Genomic DNA, 20,454 nt, shown 5'->3' with positions numbered 1-20,454 from the left:
CTCTTGGCAGTCAAGGCTCAGCTCAGAGCGAAGGAAGCGCAGGTTCAGAAGCTGCTTCATACCATCTGCTTCACAGAGGAGAAGCTGCACTCTGCTCGGCTGGAAATAACCTGCTGCAACAAAGCACAGGAGTTCCAGGACCTCGCCAAAGAATTTGCTGGTGAGAAGGAAAAAGTGGCAGATTTGCAGGCTGAACTAAAATGTCTGGAAGAGCAGAAGGCTGAGGAAATCGCGGCCTTGGAGTCTAAAATAAATTCAGTGCGGAAAGCGAGAACACAAAGTGAACAAGCCATTCGGAAACTGTCCGCAGACGTGGAGTTGAAGGCAGGAGTTTCACCAAAGAGAGGACTAGTATCGCTGCCTGGCAGGGGAGAGGGATAAAGTTCTCCGAGAGCTCAAGATTGAACAGTAGGCTAAGCAGGAGGTTAAGGCCCACCTGCAGAAATACAGGGACTAGAGTTGAGCGAAACGGGTCGAAAAAATTCAAAAGTCGCCGACTTTTAGCAAAGTCGGGTTTCATGAAACGAAACCCGACCCTAGGATGAGGTCGGCCACAAGGTCGGCGACTTACGCGCCAAAGTCGCGTTTCAAAAGTTTGTCTTGCGCTCTTTTTCAGCCAATCAGGATCCACGGACACTGTGGGCAACGTGATGACATAGGCACGGGTCACCACCATCTTTCAGAAGGGCATGCAAGTGATTGGCTTGCTTTGGGGGCCATCACAGGGGGTATAAAAGGGCGTGCACGCCGACCGCCATGTTACTCATGCTGATCTCAGAATAGGGAGAGCTGCTGCTGCTGCTGATTTTGTAGGGAGAGCGTTAGGCGGGGAAGAAGACACCAAAAACTGCTTCTGCTGCTAGCGATTTTGCCTGTACAACACACCAGTCACTGTGCAGTGCAAGGGGAGGCTATATAGTGGTGTATCAGTGGTGTTGGTTGTTGGGCTGCCTTCTAAGGCTTCCTGACATTCCTGCATTGCTGTTTACCCACTGCTCCGCAAACTGCTTTTTTAAAAGCAATCACAATTTTTTTTTTTGTCCTGCTGAGAAGAAGAAAAAAAAACTGCTTCTGCTGCTAGCGATTTTGCCTGTACAACACACCAGTCACTGTGCAGTGCAAGGGGAGGCTATATAGTGGTGTATCAGTGGTGTTGGTTGTTGGGCTGCCTTCTAAGGCTTCCTGACATTCCTGCATTGCTGTTTACCCACTGCTCCGCAAACTGCTTTTTTAAAAGCAATCACAATTTTTTTTTTTGTCCTGCTGAGGTACTGAGCGTGCATTTTTTCACACCATACAGCGGTGTACGCTCCTCACACAGTACCGTGTAACGGCTGTTATCACAGCCACAGTGAAGCTATCAGTGAGTCACTCTGTGCGAATAAGTCGAGGACATGTTCCGTTCTTACAGACCTGCACTCTAGGGAGATTCCAATTCTGCCCAATTCTACATACGCCTTGTAGTTTGTGATACACTAGCCAATTTCTGCCTGTGACATAGCGCTCAGATATTCAGTGGGCCTCACACAATCCATAAGTGTCCAGTGTCCACAAGTGTGTGCAGAAATTCAAAATCTCCCTTATCCTCTAGTCACTTTGGTCACAGCTCTGCCATCGAGCCTGTGACAGAGCGCTCAGATACTAGTCAGTGGGCCTCACACAATCCATAAGTGTCCACAAGTGTGTGCAGAAATTCAAAATCTCCCTTATCCTCTAGTCACTTTGGTCACAGCTCTGCCATCGAGCCTGTGACAGAGCGCTCAGATACTAGTCAGTGGGCCTCACACAATCCATAAGTGTCCACAAGTGTGTGCAGAAATTCAAAATCTCCCTTATCCTCTAGTCACTTTGGTCACAGCTCTGCCATCGAGCCTGTGACAGAGCGCTCAGATACTCAGTGGGCCTCACACAATCCAAAAGTGTCCAGTGTCCACTAGTGTCTGCAGAAATTCAAAATCTCCCCTGTCCTATAGACACCTTGTACCTTGTTTTACATTACTATATAGTTTGTTGGATTTTGTCTACATTTCTACCAAAAATGAGGAAGGCTGGTAGAAGAGGCCGTGGAATTGGGCGGGGGTTGGCAGCTGGTAATGATGGTGTTGGTGGTGGATCTGATGGTAGTGGCAAGAGCAAAATAGGACCGAATGCAAGAGGTGTTGAGCCTGCGTCATCGTCTGGCTACATAAGGCCTCGAACGCTTAGTTTTCTAGGAGTTGGCAAACCGCTTTTAAAGCCAGAGCATCAGGAAAAAGTTTTGTCTTACATTGCTGACTCAGCCTCCAGCTCTATCGCCTCCTCTTCTTCAGTTGTAAAAAGTAAAAGCACTGAGTCGTCATTGGAGGCTCATGTTCATGAACCACACCTTTCCTTGTGTCCTTCACCCCAACCAAGATTGAAGGATGACGCAGGCCATACTACTGATTACTCCATGGAGCTGTTTTCACATACCATGCCTGGATTATCAAGTGAAATGGTGAATTACCCAGGCCAAGATGAATCTGACATGGAGTGCACTGATGCACAGCCGCTGATGGATGATTCTGCTGGTACATTCACTCAGAGCACTACATTGTCCTCGCAGTGTACAGAGCCAGATTCTGACCCTGATGAGACTCAGGTGCCCCTTCCCGCACACTATACCACCATACACGGTGACACAGAGGAAGGTGCACATGACATAGAAGAGGAGGTGATGGATGACCCAGTTGTTGACCCAGATTGGCATCCATTGGGGGAAGAGGGTGCTGCTTCCAATAGCTCAGATGAGGAGCATCCACAGCAGACATCGACATCGCAACAGCTGTTATCTGGCAGGCCCGGAGCACTCCAAAGACAGGTTCCAAACATCAAAAGAGTTGCTGGACAGCTTGTCCAGAGGGTCAAAAGATCACAGCGTGCTAGGCCGCAAAATGTCTGCCAAAGTAGGAAGAGTGCAGTGTGGCACTTTTTTGAACAAAATCCTCATGATCAGGCCAAGGTTATCTGTAAGAAGTGTGCAAAGACCTTTAGCCGAGGGAAAAATCTGAAAAATTTGAATACCAGTTGCATGCTTAGACATTTAACCAGCATGCACTTGCAAGTGTGGACACAACACCAAACCTCAAGTGCCACATGTGCAACTGATCACAACGAAGGTAGTCAGCAACGCTACATTGTTTCCCCCACTGTAAGCCCACCGGTTAGCACAGCAGCAAATGTTGAGGTGTCGGTGCAAGGCCACAGCAGTCAGGAAATCCCACTGTTATATCAATGAAAGACTGATTCTAGGCCATCAGAAAGAACAACAACTCCATCACCATCATCAACCCTCTCTCAGTCCGCCCTGTCCACCGCTACTTCCACCATATGCAGCTCTCAAGTCCAGCTCACCCTCCCAGACACTATGAGTAGGTCAAGAAAGTACTCAGTCTCTCATCCGCGTACACTGGGTTTGAACGCCCACATTGCCAAACTAATCTCGTTTGAGATGATGCCCTTTCGGTTGGTGGAAAGCGCAGCTTTCCGCGAACTCATGGCCTATGCAGTACCACGCTATGACCTACCCAGTCGCCACTTCTTCTCTCGCAAAGCCATCCCAGCCCTCCACCATCATGTGAAAGACCACATTGTCCATGCACTCAAGCAGTCAGTGAGCGGAAAGGTGCACCTCACAACTGATGCATGGTCCAGTCGGCATGGCCAGGGCCGTTACGTGTCCATCACTGCGCACTGGGTTAATGTGGTGGATGCAGGGTCCACAGGGGACAGCAGTGGTGGGACAGTGCTGCCTAGCCCACGGTATAGGAAACAGTTGGCTGTAGGCGTTCGACCCTCCTCCTCCTCCTCCTCCAGAAGCGAAAGCTCGTCCACAGAGCGCAGTCGTACGAGCACTCCATCTGCAGCTGCCACTGTTGCACACGATGTGTCCCCCTATCGAGCAGCTAGTGGAAAGCGTCAACAGGCTGTGTTGCAGATGATGTGTTTGGGCGACAGACACACCGCCGAGGTACTGGCCGAGTACTTGAAGCGACAAACTGAGTCATGGCTGGGCAGTGTACATCTTGAGGCAGGCAAGGTAGTTAGTGATAACGGCCGTAATTTTGTGGCAGCCATAGCCCTTTCAAAACTCAGCCACATACCTTGCTTGGCTCACACCTTGAACCTGGTGGTGCAGTGCTTCCTCAAAAATTATCCGGAGTTAACAGCCCTGCTCCAGAAGGTGCGAAGACTGTGCGCGCACATCCGCCGGTCGCCTGTACACTCCGTTCGTATGCAGAAGCTGCAGCGATTGCTCCACCTTCCCAACCACCGCCTCATTATCGACATTGCAACAAGGTGGAACTCCACCCTGCACATGGTTGAGCGGCTGTGCGAGCAGAGGCAGGCCATAATGCATTTGTGGGAGGATACACGGCCAGGCACTTTGAGATCAGACATGGAGTTGACAGGTGTGCAGTGGTCGAAGCTGAAAGACCTCTGTAAAGTCCTTCAGTGTTTTGAGGAATGCACACGGCTGGTAAGCGCAGACGACGCCATCCTAAGCATGAGCATCCCACTTATGCGTCTGCTCATGCAAACTTTGACGCACCTTAAGGAGCAGGCGTCTGCAGCCAATGTTGATGAGGAGGAAGAGGAGGAGGGAATCCTTGATGACATTCAGCCATTGTCTGCTCAGGGACCTCTCCTGGATGAGGTGGAGGAAGAAGAGGAGGAGGAGGATGATGATGGGGATGATTACTTAGGGGAGGAGGATGCATCTCGTGGGGCAAGTGAAAATGTTGGCGTGGCAAGGTCTGGTACAGGGTTTGTGCGTGACTGGAGGGATGTGGATTTGCCAGAAAGTGCTCCTCCAACCAGCACTCGCAGTGCATCATTGACACCGGGAACATTGGCCCACATGTCAGATTATGCCTTGCGGATCCTAAAAAGGGACCCCCGCATTGCCAAAATGATGAACGATGACGACTACTGGTTGGCCAGCATCCTGGATCCACGCTATAAAGGCAAATTACAAAACATCATGCCACAGGAGAACCTTGACCTAATATTGGCTAATAAACAAGCAACTCTGGTAAATCGGTTGGTTGAGGCATTCCCAGCACACAACAGCGGTGATGGTTCTCACACGAGCCGTACGGGCCGGGGGCAGCTTGGCAGAGGTGTTCGTGGTGCACACAGCAGAAGTGGCGTTGGAGACAGGGGTTTCATGACAATGTTGTGGACTGATTTTTCAAATACCGCTCACACAACTGGTAATACTGCATCGATGGAAAGTGACAGGAGACAGCAGTTGTCAACTATGGTTACAAACTACTTTTCCTCCCATATCGATGTTCTCCCACACAGGTCATTCCCCTTTGACTATTGGGCCGCTAAACTGGACACCTGGCCTGAATTGGCCCAATATGCCTTACAGGAGCTCGCTTGCCCAGCTGCAAGTGTGCTATCGGAAAGAGTCTTCAGTGCAGCTGGATCAATCCTGACAGAAAAAAGGACCCGTCTGTCAACCCAAAATGTGGATGATCTAACCTTCATTAAAATGAACCATGCATGGGTTTCCAAGGATTTTGTCCCACCTTCCCCTGATGACACATAGGGTGACAGAAAAATGGCTTGCTTTGGTCCACCTCTTCCTGGGACTTCACATATTTCGCCTTTTGCATCAGCTGAATGTCCAACATCAACATATGCCACTTTCTAAAACTCCCTAACTGTGCTGCCTCCCCCCCATGGCCGGGGTCACCACCTAGCGCACGACACCGTGCGAGTGCCGTTGCCCTGGACAGGTGGGTAGGCCGACTCTTGGGCGTGGGCACTGGCACAGGGTCCCTCATAGTGCAATCAAGTGTCTCTGACGGTGGTGGTGCACACCCGCCGTCAGACACACCGCTGTACTATGAGGGGCCCAGTGCCAGTACCGACGCCCACGAGTGGGCCCCCCCTTGCTTGGGCAGGGCCCCAGCATTTGCAATCTTTACCTCTCCCTGCTCCTCCGCTGTGTAATCTGGGCCGTCAAATCCATACTGTGCCTGACACCATCTGAGCCTGCCTCCTAATGTATAGACATATATTTTGAATGTGTACGCTATCCATACATGTTATCTGGGGATACGGTACCCTTTCTAACCTTTGTGCAATCACGTGCAATCCATACGGGCCTAACACCGTCTGAGCCTGCCTCCTGATGTATAGACATATATTTTGAATGTGTACGCTATCCATACATGTTATCCGGGGATACGGTACCCTTTCTAACCTTTGTGCAATCACGTGCAATCCATACTGGGCCTAACACCGTCTGAGCCTGCCTCCTGATGTATAGACATATATTTTGAATGTGTACGTTATCCATACATGTTATCCGGGGATACGGTACCCTTTCTAACCTTTGTGCAATCACGTGCAATCCATACTGGGCCTAACACCGACTGAGCCTGCCTCCTGATGTATAGACATATATTTTGAATGTGTATGCTATCCATACATGTTATCCGGGGATACGGTACCCTTTCTAACCTTTGTGCAATCACGTGCAATCCATACTGGGCCTAACACCGTCTGAGCCTGCCTCCTGATGTATAGACATATATTTTGAATGTGTACGCTATCCATACATGTTATCTGGGGATACGGTACCCTTTCTAACCTTTGTGCAATCACGTGCAATCCATACTGGGCCTAACACCGTCTGAGCCTGCCTCCTGATGTATAGACATATATTTTGAATGTGTACGCTATCCATACATGTTATCTGGGGATACGGTACCCTTTCTCACCTTTGTGCAATCACGTGTAATCCATACTGGGCGTGAGAACGGCTGGCGAGCTGTTAAGCAAGCTACAGCACCTGTGGTTTGCACACGTAAGTTTTTAATTTTTTCAGGAATGACGGTTAGGCCTAATTCCGGAACTGCGGTTGACCTGCACTTACTGGGAAATCATCGTTCGCGGGTAATAATTGTAATCAGTGATCCCCATCACTAACGTTGTTCAGCGGGTTATCTGCACCTGTAAGCGACAAACGCTGGCCTTTTCAGTGTAGCGCACATGCAGCCACGGACATGTAAGGGCATGACACACCAGTTATTGGCCAATCTCATGTGCCAGAGCCTCACGTGTCCCTCTAGTAAGCCGGACTCGGACCGCGGGGCATGACGGAGTCTCGTTCGTTAACGGAATTAAGCTTGCAATGTGTGCATCTGTTCTGTAGCTGGCATGGTTGAGGTTTCCCAGGTGGAGTCGAATTTAACCGTAGGCTCCACTCCTGGTGGTGCCCTTCTGGACATTCCTTTAAGGTTCAGCTTTGCAACCATACTGCCCACGTAAAACAAACACTTTGCCTTCATGAACGCTGTTTGGAGGGTCATGACTCGTGGGAATAACGCCGCCCAATCAGTTAACCTGCTAGAGAGATCCTTCGTTGCTCCCAAGCATGACATCACACTCCCTAGGAGGAAGGTAATGCCACTGTGGCGACCGTACTCCTGGGGGCGACACAAGTGCACTGATGCCCAGCCACTGCTCGATGAATCTGCTGGTACATTGACCCAGACCACTACATTCCCCTAACACGCTACACGGCCTGAATCTGACCCTGATGAAACTCAGGTTACCCTTCCCATATACAGTTCCATCTTACACGGTGACAAAGAGGAAGCTGCAGATGAAAGTGCAGGTTCGGCCCACCCGCCATCAGACACACCACCGTACTATCAGGGGCCCTGTGCCAGTGAAAGAGTGGGCCCCCCCTGCTTGCTCAGGATCACAGCACTTGCAAGGTTGAAATACTGTGCAGTGAGATGGAAGATGGGGACGACGAGGAGTCCAGACTAGTCCAGGGATTCCCTAGCGAGGAGACTTATTTGATTGTTTTCAATGTTGGGACAGCAATTTTTGGGGAGCACTATACTCTGGAGAATGATAGATGGGGCCCACCATACACTGGAACATTCCAAAGGTGGATATCAGACACTGGAGCAGCATTTACAGGGCCCATTATACACTAGAGCATTAGAAATGGGGCCCATTATGTTTGGAGCATTATTTGGGCCCATAAGACAGTGGAGCTTCATCCATGGGGACCAACATATACTGTAGCATTATGTGGAGCTCATCATATACTGTTTCAAACATTATATGGGACCAATGATTCTGTATGGAGAAATAGATGGGCCTCGTCATGAGATGTAAAAAGTGAAGTATTTTTCATTGTACTATACCGCTATTTCTCTGCCGTATCGGAGCATGATGAGTTTTGGTATGTGTCAAAGGGGCTCTCTTTCTCCCAGGGCACATGAAAACCTGGAGCCAGCCCCCCCCCACAACTTTAGCCAAATAACCCCCATTTTTCAGTGCGTAACTTGTATTATGAAGTTAATTAAGGTTGACAAGCTTAAGTAAGAAGAATTGATGCTTTTGGCATTCAAATGGGCACTGTAGGTGTGATTCCTGTCCTCCTCTCACTGCCGACTTTTATTCCCCATTGACTTACATTGGGTTTCGTGTTTCGGGACGACCCCGACTTTTCCCTATAATCGGATGATCTTGCTCGACCCGACTTTTGGAAAAGTCGGGTTTCACGAAACGAAACTCGACCCTAAAAAACCAAAAGTCGCTCAACTCTAACAGGGACGGATGGAAAAACTAATTCTCGGCTCTACAGAATGAACGGTTGTGCTCTCCCGATCTGATCACAATGAAGGAGAGTGAGCTGGCAAGACTGACCAAAGAAGTGGCCTCCAGGGAGGAAGAAATCCAGCAGGGGAAGTGCCACACAGACGGCCTCACAGGGGAGGTCGACATCTTGAAAAACCGCTCTGACTCTCAGGATGAGAAGATCAAACACTGTGTCCAAGAAGATGAGACTTTGCTCTTCCAGTGCGTGGAAGAGGTACCCGAAGACGTGCGAGAAGCGTGTGCCAGTGAGGCCGTGCATGAGGCATTTAGAAAGGTGGTGGAGGCGTTTAGTGTGAACTGGGCACCATAGACTCAGCAGATGGTTATACTGTTGGAAGTGAGTGACATGCACCTACACTGTTCTCCACATGAAACAGATGATCCTGTTGAGGAATAAGGAAGCTGTTCGACGTCTGCAGCATGCAAGGAAAACTCAAAATCCGCTGCGGTTTGTGGAAGACATCATTCAAGTGCCCAGAAGTCTGGTGAGGAAAGTCATTGGGAGACTTGGAAAAGTGATGCAGGAAATAGTGAATATATCTGGTGTGGCGAGAGTGAAGATTCCGGCTCATGACAAAGCCCAGGTAGCTGGTGAAGATGGGATGGTTCCATTCGTTATTGTCAGATCAATGGAAAGCCTTAGGAATATCCAAATGCTCCTTGAATATGGGGTGGCATACCTACAGGAGATAGAGTAGCTAAGACTTGACAGACTGCAGATTAATAAACAGCTGCAGGAAATGGAAAGATGGTGACCACTTTCAACCCGTGGTTTGGAGAAACTAAGGGGTTCCCTAAAGAATGGAAGAATTAGAAGTAGTGACTCCTCTGTTAGCTCAGTGCTGAGCGACCTAGGCAGGAGACCCTGTAACGGACATGTTAACAGAGGGTCAGACCAGATAGAAGGTATGAGACCAAAGGAATTGCAACACCTTACTGACTGCTGGGGATGGCGGTGGTCTGATAAAGGGGCAATCCTGTCAGAGGAGGTGATGGAATCAGACAACCTACTGTTACAAAAGAGGTCAGTGACAAAGCCTGATTTTGATAGATGGGTTTATGTCCGAAGGCGAACAAGAAGGGTCTTGGGTAGCATAATGAAAGATGCCAAGCCCCACAGCTTTAGGCAGAGCTGGGAGGTATGTAAGGAAGCTAATGGCCGTATAATCATTGGGAGATATGTGTTGCAGAGATGGCTGCTCCCTGAAATGCAACCCGGAGCATTTTGCTTTCGTGCACATGAGCAATAAGATGTCGTTTATTGCCCCTGGGTCCGGTTTGCGGGTAGCTATGAGAGATGGGCGGGTCAGACTACCCATATCCCTCCCCTGTGGTGTGGTTACAGGTTATGTAATGGAGGCTATTGTTTTGCACATTATCTGTGTGCAAAGAGAGAGAAGTCTTCCTGTGTATGTGGCTCCAAACTGAGCCTGAGTGCTGGACATTACCCAGCTTGTGTGCCCACAGGACTAAGGGAGCAGAATCCTGCCAGGACCTGTGTGAGGTCAGGATCATGTGATCTGGTCATGTGAGTTAGAAGTGGCTGGTGTTTTGGGAGAGCCGGAACTCTCACAAAGCTCTTGGAGGAGCTGGACGACTGTTCTATCGACACTGATGCTTTGTTTTGCCTGCTCTAAAGACTGGTGTCCTCTTTGTTGGCACTTCCAGGTTTATGAAGCAAATAATCCCATATGGATTTTGAAAGGAACATGCCTCCTGTCTTCCTCCTATCGCACCTGAGTGAGTACAATCCCTACAATATATTTATATAATATGTATAAATATGTTTTGGCAACAATCAATTATCACCAGAACATGTAGTATTGACATTTTTATCGATTTGTCTTGTTATATTTGTCTCTTAAGTCCCCATTACACATAACGATGTCCCAGTGATCCCACCAACGATCCGACATGATGGGATCGCTGAGATATCATTAGGCTGATCGCTGGTGAACTGTCACATAGACAGCCCCAGCGATCAAGACCAGCGACGCTGGAAGCTGGTTTCTAATGTAAACGTCGGGTATCCAGGAGCCGCGGCTCCTGGATACCCGCTGTTTACCTTGGAAACCGGCGTACACGCTGGTTTCCAAGGTAAACATCGGGTATCTAAGAGCCGCGCGACTCCTGGATACCCGCTGTTTACATTAGAAACCAGCGTCCAGCATCGTTGATCGCTGGTCTCTTCGCTGCCACACGCAGCGATGCGCGCTGGCCAGCTGGAGACCAGCGATCGAAAAATGTCCCTGGCCGATGCTGCATGATCAGCGATAACCGGCAGGGGGGCCAGTCGCTGATCCCCGTCACACACAGCGATCTCGCTGGCGTGTCACAAAATCAGCGATCTCGCTAGCGAGATCGCTGTGTGTGACGGGGCCTTTATTTAAGTTTTATTACATTAGGAGAATTTTTCATTCCTACTGCATCAGTTTTCCAAAGTCAATTAGGTGCAAAATTAAACCTAAGGAGTATTTAAGTACATACAGTGGGGCAAAAAAGTATTTAGTCAGTCAGCAATAGTGCAAGTTCCACCACTTAAAAAGATGAGAGGCGTCTGTAATTTACATCATAGGTAGACCTCAACTATGGGAGACAAACTGAGAAAAAAAAATCCAGAAAATCACATTGTCTGTTTTTTTTTCATTTTATTTGCATATTATGGTGGAAAATAAGTATTTGGTCAGAAACAAAATTTCATCTCAATACTTTGTGATATATCCTTTGTTGGCAATGACAGAGGTCAAACGTTTTCTGTAAGTCTTCACAAGGTTGCCACACACTGTTGTTGGTATGTTGGCCCATTCCTCCATGCAGATCTCCTCTAGAGCAGTGATGTTTTTGGCTTTTCACTTGGCAACACGGACTTTCAACTCCCTCCAAAGGTTTTCTATAGGGTTGAGATCTGGAGACTGGCTAGGCCACTCCAGGACCTTGAAATGCTTCTTACGAAGCCACTCCTTCGTTGCCCTGGCGGTGTGCTTTGGATCATTGTCATGTTGAAAGACCCAGCCACGTTTCATATTCAATGCCCTTGCTGATGGAAGGAGGTTTGCACTCAAAATCTCATGATACATGGCCCCATTCATTCTTTCATGTACCCGGATAAGTCGTCCTGGCCCCTTTGCAGAGAAACAGCGCCAAAGCATGATGTTTCCACCACCATGCTTTACAGTAGGTATGGTGTTTGATGGATGCAACTCAGTATTCTTTTTCCTCCAAACACGACAAGTTGTGTTTCTACCAAACAGTTCCAGTTTGGTTTCATCAGACCATAGGACATTCTCCCAAAACTCCTCTGGATCATCCAAATGCTCTCTAGCAAACTTCAGATGGGCCCGGACATGTACAGGCTTAAGCAGTGGGACACGTCTGGCACTGCAGGATCTGAGTCCATAGTGGCGTAGTGTGTTACTTATGGTAGGCCTTGTTACATTGGTCCCAGCTCTCTGCAGTTCATTCACTAGGTCCCCCCGCGTGGTTCTGGGATTTTTGCTCACCGTTCTTGTGATCATTCTGACCCCACGGGGTGGGATTTTGCGTGGAGCACCAGATCGAGGGAGATTATCAGTGGTCTTGTATGTCTTCCATTTTCTAATTATTGCTCCCACAGTTGATTTCTTCACTCCAAGCTGGTTGGCTATTGCAGATTCAGTCTTCCCAGCCTGGTGCAGGGCTACAATTTTGTTTCTGGTGTCCTTTGACAGCTCTTTGGTCTTCACCATAGTGGAGTTTGGAGTCAGACTGTTTGAGGGTGTGCACAGGTGTCTTTTTATACTGATAACAAGTTTAAACAGGTGCCATTACTACAGGTAATGAGTGGAGGAAAGAGGAGACTCTTAAAGAAGAAGTTACAGGTCTGTGAGAGCCAGAAATCTTGATTGCTTGTTTCTGACCAAATACTTATTTTCCACCATAATATGCAAATAAAATGAAAAAAAAACAGACAATGTGATTTTCTGGATTTTTTTTTCTCAGTTTGTCTCCCATAGTTGAGGTCTACCTATGATGTAAATTACAGACGCCTCTCATCTTTTTAAGTGGTGGAACTTGCACTATTGCTGACTGACTAAATACTTTTTTGCTCCACTGTATGTTGCAAAATTCTGCCCTTACAGTAGTGGATGGGGAATAATAAATGGGTATGGTCACACAACAAGCTTACTATATTAAACCCCAGAAAACTGCCAAATAGTTCATAGATTTTGTACATTTTATTTTCTGGTACTGAGATGCATCTGGCTAAGTCAGCCCAAAGAGGAACACTTTTTAAAGAGGACCTTTCACTGGATTTTTTAGGTTACATTGAGTATCTCCTCCTATAGCTGCTGCTTCAATGACCCTGTAGCAGTTTTACTTTTTCCTCTGTGCCTCTCTGTTCCAAAATGATGCCTCCCAGTAATAAATTGCAAATCTTCCCTTCAACCAACTAGGAGAATACCAATGAACCTCTGTGGGCTTAGCCATGTTTTGATTGCAGGAGAATAGGCCAATGCCCACAGAGAAGTTGTGGGCTATATGCCTAGTTGGCTGTAGGTAAAGTTTGCATAATTATTTCAGGAGGAGGTGGCATAACTTGGGAATGGAGGGGTATAACTTGGGAATGGAGGAGTATAACTTGGGAATGGAAGGGTATAACTTGGGAATGGAAGGGCACAGAAGAAAACTCAGTGGAACAGCGGCAATTGGAGAAGGTGCTCAGTTTAAGGCTAGGGTCACAAAAGCATAGATTGGATCGAGTATGTTAATGGCACTCCGATCAAACTCTGATCAGAGTTTGGTCCGAGTGTCATTTTAGTGTGATCCAAATCTCTCGGATGAGAGAATCTTTGTACAAGTGAGAAAATGGATAACATAATTTCTCCATCTTCTCCATTGTCAGTGTCAGCAGAAAGCGGACTTCACATAGGTAACATTCGAGTGCAGTCCGCTGTTTTGCATGCACCCATAGACTTTAATGAGTGAGTGGCATCCGACTTCTCAGTGAAATTCAGATTCGGTCTGAGAAAAAAAATCAGGCATCAGCATCTGTGAGACTTTAGAAGGTACTCCTGGAGTGGACCCGCTGGACCGTGGCAACGAACCTCCCACGGGCGAGCTGACCAGGTGGACCACCCCCTATACAGGGAGTGTTAGGGGCAGACCCGCGGGAAACTATCACCATGGCAGCTGGTACCCAGGGAAGGACACAGGAGTCACGACGGGAGGCCGGAGAGGCTGGCGGAGGATCACCCAAAGACAGGAACACGGATGGCGGACAGGACTGGAAACACAGACAAGATGGCAGGGTCCAGGCACGGACTGGAGGACACAGCTGGGAGACCAGAACAGGACGGAACGGAGCCATGGACTACCAGGCCCTAGGAAAGAGAACAGCAGAGAGGATGGATAAGAGATAGGCAGGAGAGTGGAGGCTGCAGGCAGGGACACACACAGCGGAATGTGGGGCCAGAATCACTTGCTAGGTGCCCCCCTCCGCAGACTGGAAAGAAACTTAGCCAAAATTCGAGGAGCCTGGATATTCTCCTGAGGCTCCCAGGATCTCTCCTCGGGACCAAAACCCTTCCAATCAACCAGGAAAAAGGTCCTGCCTCTTTGCTTTTTCATGGCCAAAATGTCTTTAACCTCAAACACATCGTCAGCGGAGACAGGTGGAGGTGAATGGGTTGTAAAGGCATGGAACCGATTGAGGATGACAGGTTTTAAAAGGGACACGTGAAAGGAATTAGGGATGCGGAGCGAGGCGGGAATAACCAAACCTTATCACCCGGATGATATAGTGGGGAATCCAAGCGCCTCTTGTCTGCGTGTCTTTTTACCCTGTCGCGTGCCAACTCGAGAGCGGTCTTGGTCTCCTGCCAGATCCTGGAGAAATCCCCGGACAGAAGATCAGCAGCCGGTACACCCGAGTCAGGAGGAACCGGTAGGGGTATACCTGGATGTTGCCCGTAGATGACAAAAAAAGGTGACTTGGCAGAAGATTCGCTGATGTGATTGTTATAGGCGAATTCAGCCCACGGGAGTAAGTCAGACCAGTCATTCTGGTGGGCATTAGAGAAATGCCGTAGATAGTTCACCAAATTCTGGTTAGTCCGTTCTGCTTGACCGTTGGACTGTGGGTGGTACGATGAGGAGAAGTCAAGTGTGACGTCCATAGACCGGCATAGGGTTCTCCAAAATCGAGAGGTGAACTGGACTCCTCTGTCCGAAACAACATGCTGGGGCAATCCATGGAGACGGAAGATCTGATGGATGAAAACTTTCACCAAGTCAGGCGCTGAGGGTAACCCAGGGAGAGAGATGAAGTGTGTCATCTTGGAGAATCTTTCTACCACCACAAGGATGATGGTGCAGTCTGCAGACTTAGGTAGATTGGTAATAAAATCCATGGCGATGTGTTGCCATGGAGCCGAAGGAACTGGGATCGGGTGCAGAAGACCAGAACCTTGTTCTTGGCACAGGACGGACAAGAGGCGACAAAACTTCAGACATCCTGGAGAAGAGTAGACCACCAGTAGTAGCGGGACACAAGGGCAATCATCTTCTTAAGGCCGACATGACCTGCAAAGTTTGGAGGCATGCCCCCAGTGTAAGACCCGTTTCCGGTCTTTCTCTGGCACGAAAGTTTTACCAGGAGGTGGCGGAATTAATGTGACAGGTGCCACTGTGATAAGCCTGGAAGGATCCAAGATGTGCGAGGGTTCTTCCTCAATATCTGCGGACAAGAAGGACCTGGACAAAGCGTCAGCCTTGAGGTTCTTGTTTCCGGGACGAAAGTGAAGGTCAAAATCGAAGCGGCCGAAGAACAGGGACCACCTGGCCTGCCGAGGGTTGAGTCTCTGTGCCGATCGAATATAAGCTAGTTTCTTATGGTCCGTGTAGATTGTAAACGGATGTACGGCTCCCTCCAATAAGTACCTCCACTCCTCCAGGGCTAACTTGATGGCCAGCAGTTCCCTATCTCCAATGGAATAGTTTTGTTCCGAAGTGGAGAATGTCTTGGAAAAGAAACCGCACGTAACAAGCAGACCGGAGGGGAATTTCTGAGAGAGCACTGCTCCGGCCCCGGTTGCCGAAGCATCAACTTCGAGGATGAAAGGTTTATTAGTCTCTGGGCGATGGAGCACGGGTGCCATGGCGAAGGCTTGTTTTAGAGACTAGAAGGCATTCTCGGCCTCGGATGGCCAGACGTGGGGATTAGCTCCCTTGCTGAACAAGGAGTAGATGGGAGCGGTCAAAGCGGAAAAATGAGGAATGAACTGCCGGTAGTAATTTGCGAAGCCAAGAAATCGCAGAATTGCCTTAACGCTGTGGGGGCGCGGCCAGTTGAGCATGGCAGACACTTTCTCTGGGTCCATGAGGACGCCCGACTCGGAGATGATGTAGCCTAGGAACAGAAAGGAGGACTGTTCAAAGGCGCACTTCTCCAGTTTAGCATACAGGTGATTCTCCCTCAGGCACAACAGTACTTGACGGACATTTCTCCTGTGGGTGGACAGGTCAGGAGAGAAGACGAGGATATCGTCCAGATATACAACCACACAGGATTACAGAAGGTCTTGGAAAATGTCATTTACAAATTCCTGGAATACTGCGGGAGCGTTGCACAAACCGAAGGGCATGACCAGATATTCATAGTGCCCATCCCTGGTGTTGAAAGCAGTCTTCCATTCATCTCCGGAGCGAATACGGATGAGATTGTAGGCTCCACGGAGGTCTAGTTTGGTAAAGATTCGCACCCCTTGTAGCCAATCGAATAACTCAGGGATGAGAGGAAGTGGGTACTTGTTCTTGATTGTGATTTCATTAAGGCCCCGATAATCAATACAAGGATGAAGAGACCCGTCTTTCTTCTTGACAAAGAAGAAACCTGCTCCAGCGGGTGAAGACGACTTCCGGATAAAGCCTCTGGCCAAATTTTCCTGGACGTACTCGGTCATAGCTTGGGACTCAAGGGGATTCAGAGGATAAATTCGCCCCCGGGGTGGAGTAGAACCCGGAACAAGATCGATCGGGCAATCATATGACCGGTGCGGGGGAAGACTCTCTGCCTCCTTCTTGTTGAAGACATTGGCGAAGGCCCAATAGGCCGAAGGCAAACCTGCAAGCCCCGTGGCAGGCGGCGAAGTTTTGAGAGGCTGCACAGGAAGGAGGCACTTGGTCTGGCAGGACTGACCCCAACGAAGAATGTCTCGAGATCGCCAATCCAGGACAGGCTCATGTAACCTTAACCAAGGAAGACCTAAAAGAAACGTATGGGATAAAGAAGGCAGTACGAAGAAGGCTAACTTCTCTCGGTGCAAGGCTCCAATCTGTAACTCCACCTCTTCGGTGACCAAGGTAATGGTCTCGCGCAGGGGAACACCGTCGATTGAAGCTAACTGCTGGGGAATCTCCAAGGACCTGACAGGTATCCGCAATTTTTTTACCGCCTCGAGTTGGATGAAGTTCCCTGCTGCCCCTGAATCGATATAGGCCACCTCAGAAAAGCGTTTAGAACCCAGGATCAACAAAACAGAGATGGTGAAGGGTAGAGAGGTATCACTAACACCAAGGGAGGCCTCTCTAACCTGTCCTAGGTGGAGGCGTTTCCCGACCTCACCGGACAGGAACGCAGGAGATGGGTGGTGCTGCCACAGTAGAGGCAAAGACCATGTGTGAGTCTTTCCTGGCGACGCTGCTCCGCTGGTTTGAGTCGGTCCAGTACAGACGCCGCAGTGGAAAATCACGAGCGAGGAGGACTGTGTGTAGAGGGAGATGAATGAGGAAGTCTTCTCTCCCTGGCGGCTTTGCGGGAACGCTCCTGGAAACGTAGGTCGATACACGTTGCCAGGGAAATGAGGTCATCCAAGGACGTAGGTGTGTCTCTCCCAGCCAACTCGTCTTTAATTCGAGCGGACAAACCGCGCCAAAAAGCTCCTACCAGAGCCTTGTTGTTCCATCCTAGCTCGGAGGACAAGGTACGGAACTGGATGGCATACTGCCCCAACGAGAGAGTACCCTGGCTGAGATTGAATAAAGACTCGGTAGTTGAGACCAGGCGACCGGGCTCGTCGAAGACTTTACGAAAATTTTAAAGTAAGGTTGCAAGCTGGGAGACCAAAGGATCGTGTCGCTCCCACAAGGGATTAACCCAGGCCAGCGCCTGACCCTCCAAGTGGGATACCACAAAGGCTACTTTGGCTCGGTCGGTGGGATACTGTTGAGGCGACAATTCGAAATGCAGCTGGCATTGGTTAAGGAACCTCCGACACAGCTTGGGATCTCCGCTATAGCGCGGAGGTTTAGCCAAATGGGGTGATGGATGCGGAACCGCCGCCTGAACGGGAAGAGCTAGCAGGTGGTTATCCACCGAGGCCTTGTAATTCAAAATGTGGGCCTGAGTGTCGCGCTGCTGGGCGAGCTCCTGCTGGAGACCGGCGATCTGAGAGGCACTCCCCGGATCCGAGGCCTGCAAAGATGACAGATGGGATTCCATGGATTTGAGGAATGACATTATACTCTCCTGATTTTCCCGGAGGAACAAAAGTTCCTTTTTGGTCGGGGTCGGGGTACCAGCGGGATCCATGGCCTGATTATTCTGTGAGACTTTAGGAGGTTCTCCTGGAGTGGACCCGCTGGACCGTGGCAACGAACCTCCCACGGGCGAGCTGACCAGGTGGGCTACCCCCTATACAGGGAGTGTTAGGGGCAGACCCGTGGGAAACTATCACCACGGCAGCTGGTACCCAGGGAAGAACACAGGAGTCACAACGGGAGGCCGGAGAGGCTGGCGGAGGATCACCCAAAGACAGGAACACGGTTGGCGGACAGGACTGCAAACACGGACAAGACAGCAGGGTCCAGGCATGGACTGGAGGACACAGCTGGGAGACCAGAACAGGACGGAACGGAGCCACGGACTACCAGGCCCTAGGAGAGAGAACAGCAGAGAGGACGGATAAGAGATAGGCAGGAGAGCGGAGGCTGCAGGCAGGGACATGCACAGAGGCACATGGGGCCAGAATCACTTGCTAGGCACAAATGATAATCAGGCACCGCCAGGAGGGAGAGCCGGCCTGATATAGGGAATGTGCCAGGGACTTCCGGGTAATGACCCCCTCAGATCATAGTGAGGAGTGCGCGCGCCTTCAGTGGGATGGAGGGCGCGTGCGCTCCTGAACACAGTGTGAGCGCGCGCCCGTCGAGGAGCAGGAAGCCAGGCAGGGGAGCACCCATTGGAGAGCAAGCGACAGAGCGGGAGCGTGCGATGGGTAAGTGTGCCGGGGAGCGGGGAGCAGCGGTGAGACCCGGGGCGGCCGCGGCAGAGGCGTGGGAGCCGGCGGGGACCGCGGCAGTAGCCGGAATGGCCGCAGCAGCGGCGTGACAGCATTGCTCCATTAAAGACCATTGGTCCAAGAGTTATACGACAAAACATCGGATAGCAGTCGTCCGATGTATACGCTCATGTGAGCGAGCCCTAAATTTGAAAAATCCAGTAAAAGATCCTCTTTGATCAATTTGGTATGCCTTACTTCAGAAGCATTTTGGTTCAAGATTGGGGTAAGAACCTCCAGTCTTGACAGATTCCCTCCAGTCTCTTTTATGCTAGGTCCTACATGACAAAAAGAGAAACGGAAATGTATAAAGGTAGAAATGCATAACTATTGAAAAATATCATCGTATCAAGTATATTACAGACTGCTTACTGAACACTTACCAGCATATTCTGATGTGCTATTAGATTTAGAAATGTGCATGGCATTAAGCGGTAATTCTCTGTCGCCATCAATAAATTCGTAACTTTCTGAGTCTTCATCCTATAATGTAAGCGGACTTTTCCAGGACTAATATATATTGAAACAAAGGCATGTTTATAATAAAATGACCATAATAATAAAAATGTCAAAGAATGTAAGGTAAAAATAAAAAAAACTTGTCGCTAGCAGACTGGTCACTGCTATGTTGTGCGCAGTGTTTCTGAGCTGATTGACTAGTTAAAATGTGATTGAAAGCTTTTAATTTGTTGTGTTATATCACTTTCCTGTGTCGGGAGATCATTGCAGATGGCCTGCAGCAAATAATTTATAATTATTTGCAATTCTGATTTCATAATGTATTGTACATTAGTTGTACCTGTTCATTAAACACCCAATCTGCTATTAATATGATTTGTTATTCATAATTTGCTGCTTATCATTTAAAGGGGATGTTCACTACTAGGACAACCCTTTGTTAAATGTTGTATCTCCCCGTTTAAAATAATGAAAAAAAACAAACAGATGAATTACGCACCGGTGCTGTTCCATTTATGTAGACACCGAGTCTCCCAGCCTTTGTATGACATAGTTAACGGAAACCTGTCGTGTGAAAAATGCTAATAAACTGCAAATATATTATTAATCTGCAGGTTTAATAGCGTTCAGAAGCTGTCCAACACCCGCTACCAGGAGGAAATGAACTTTATTCCTGTCGGAAGACTCTGGCTTTCAGTCACAGAGGTGTGGCTGGCGCGAGTTCAGTCACTGCTCATGCACCTAGACTGACTGACAGCCGGCTCAGCAGTGCATCAGTACGGCTCAGCAGTGCATCAGTACAGCTGGCTGTCAGTCAGTTGCCAGGGTGTGGTTACAGCCGCCGTTCACTATGTACTCCTCTGTGACTGAAGCTGCTAAGGCCGCGCCTCTATGACTGAAAGCCTGAGGCTGTCAGGAAGAATAAAGCTAATTTCCTGGGCTGGGCTGTGACTGCAGCATGGCTTTAGAACACTATTAACCTGTGGATTAACCTTAGATCTGCAGATTAATAGCATTTTTT

At 49.1% G+C, this 20,454-nt stretch overlaps 1 protein-coding gene across 1 annotated transcript in view; it reads right to left on the bottom strand.

Annotated features, from left to right (window-relative positions):
* Positions 1-20,454, bottom strand: part of CLNK (cytokine dependent hematopoietic cell linker) — a 102,607-nt gene that overhangs the window by 48,887 nt on the left and 33,266 nt on the right. Inside the window, exon 3 of the mRNA XM_073574741.1 lies at positions 19,358-19,457. Coding sequence (XP_073430842.1) covers positions 19,358-19,397 — 40 coding nt within the window. The 5' untranslated portion in view covers positions 19,398-19,457. The remainder of the gene's footprint in view (positions 1-19,357; positions 19,458-20,454) is intronic.

Source organism: Dendrobates tinctorius, unplaced genomic scaffold (genome assembly GCF_039654945.1).
Source record: "Dendrobates tinctorius isolate UK_male_01 unplaced genomic scaffold, ASM3965494v1 ptg000039l, whole genome shotgun sequence".
NCBI lineage: Eukaryota > Metazoa > Chordata > Amphibia > Anura > Dendrobatidae > Dendrobates > Dendrobates tinctorius.
Note: the sequence above shows the minus strand (reverse complement) of the source record. Positions and strands in the feature narration are given on the sequence as shown.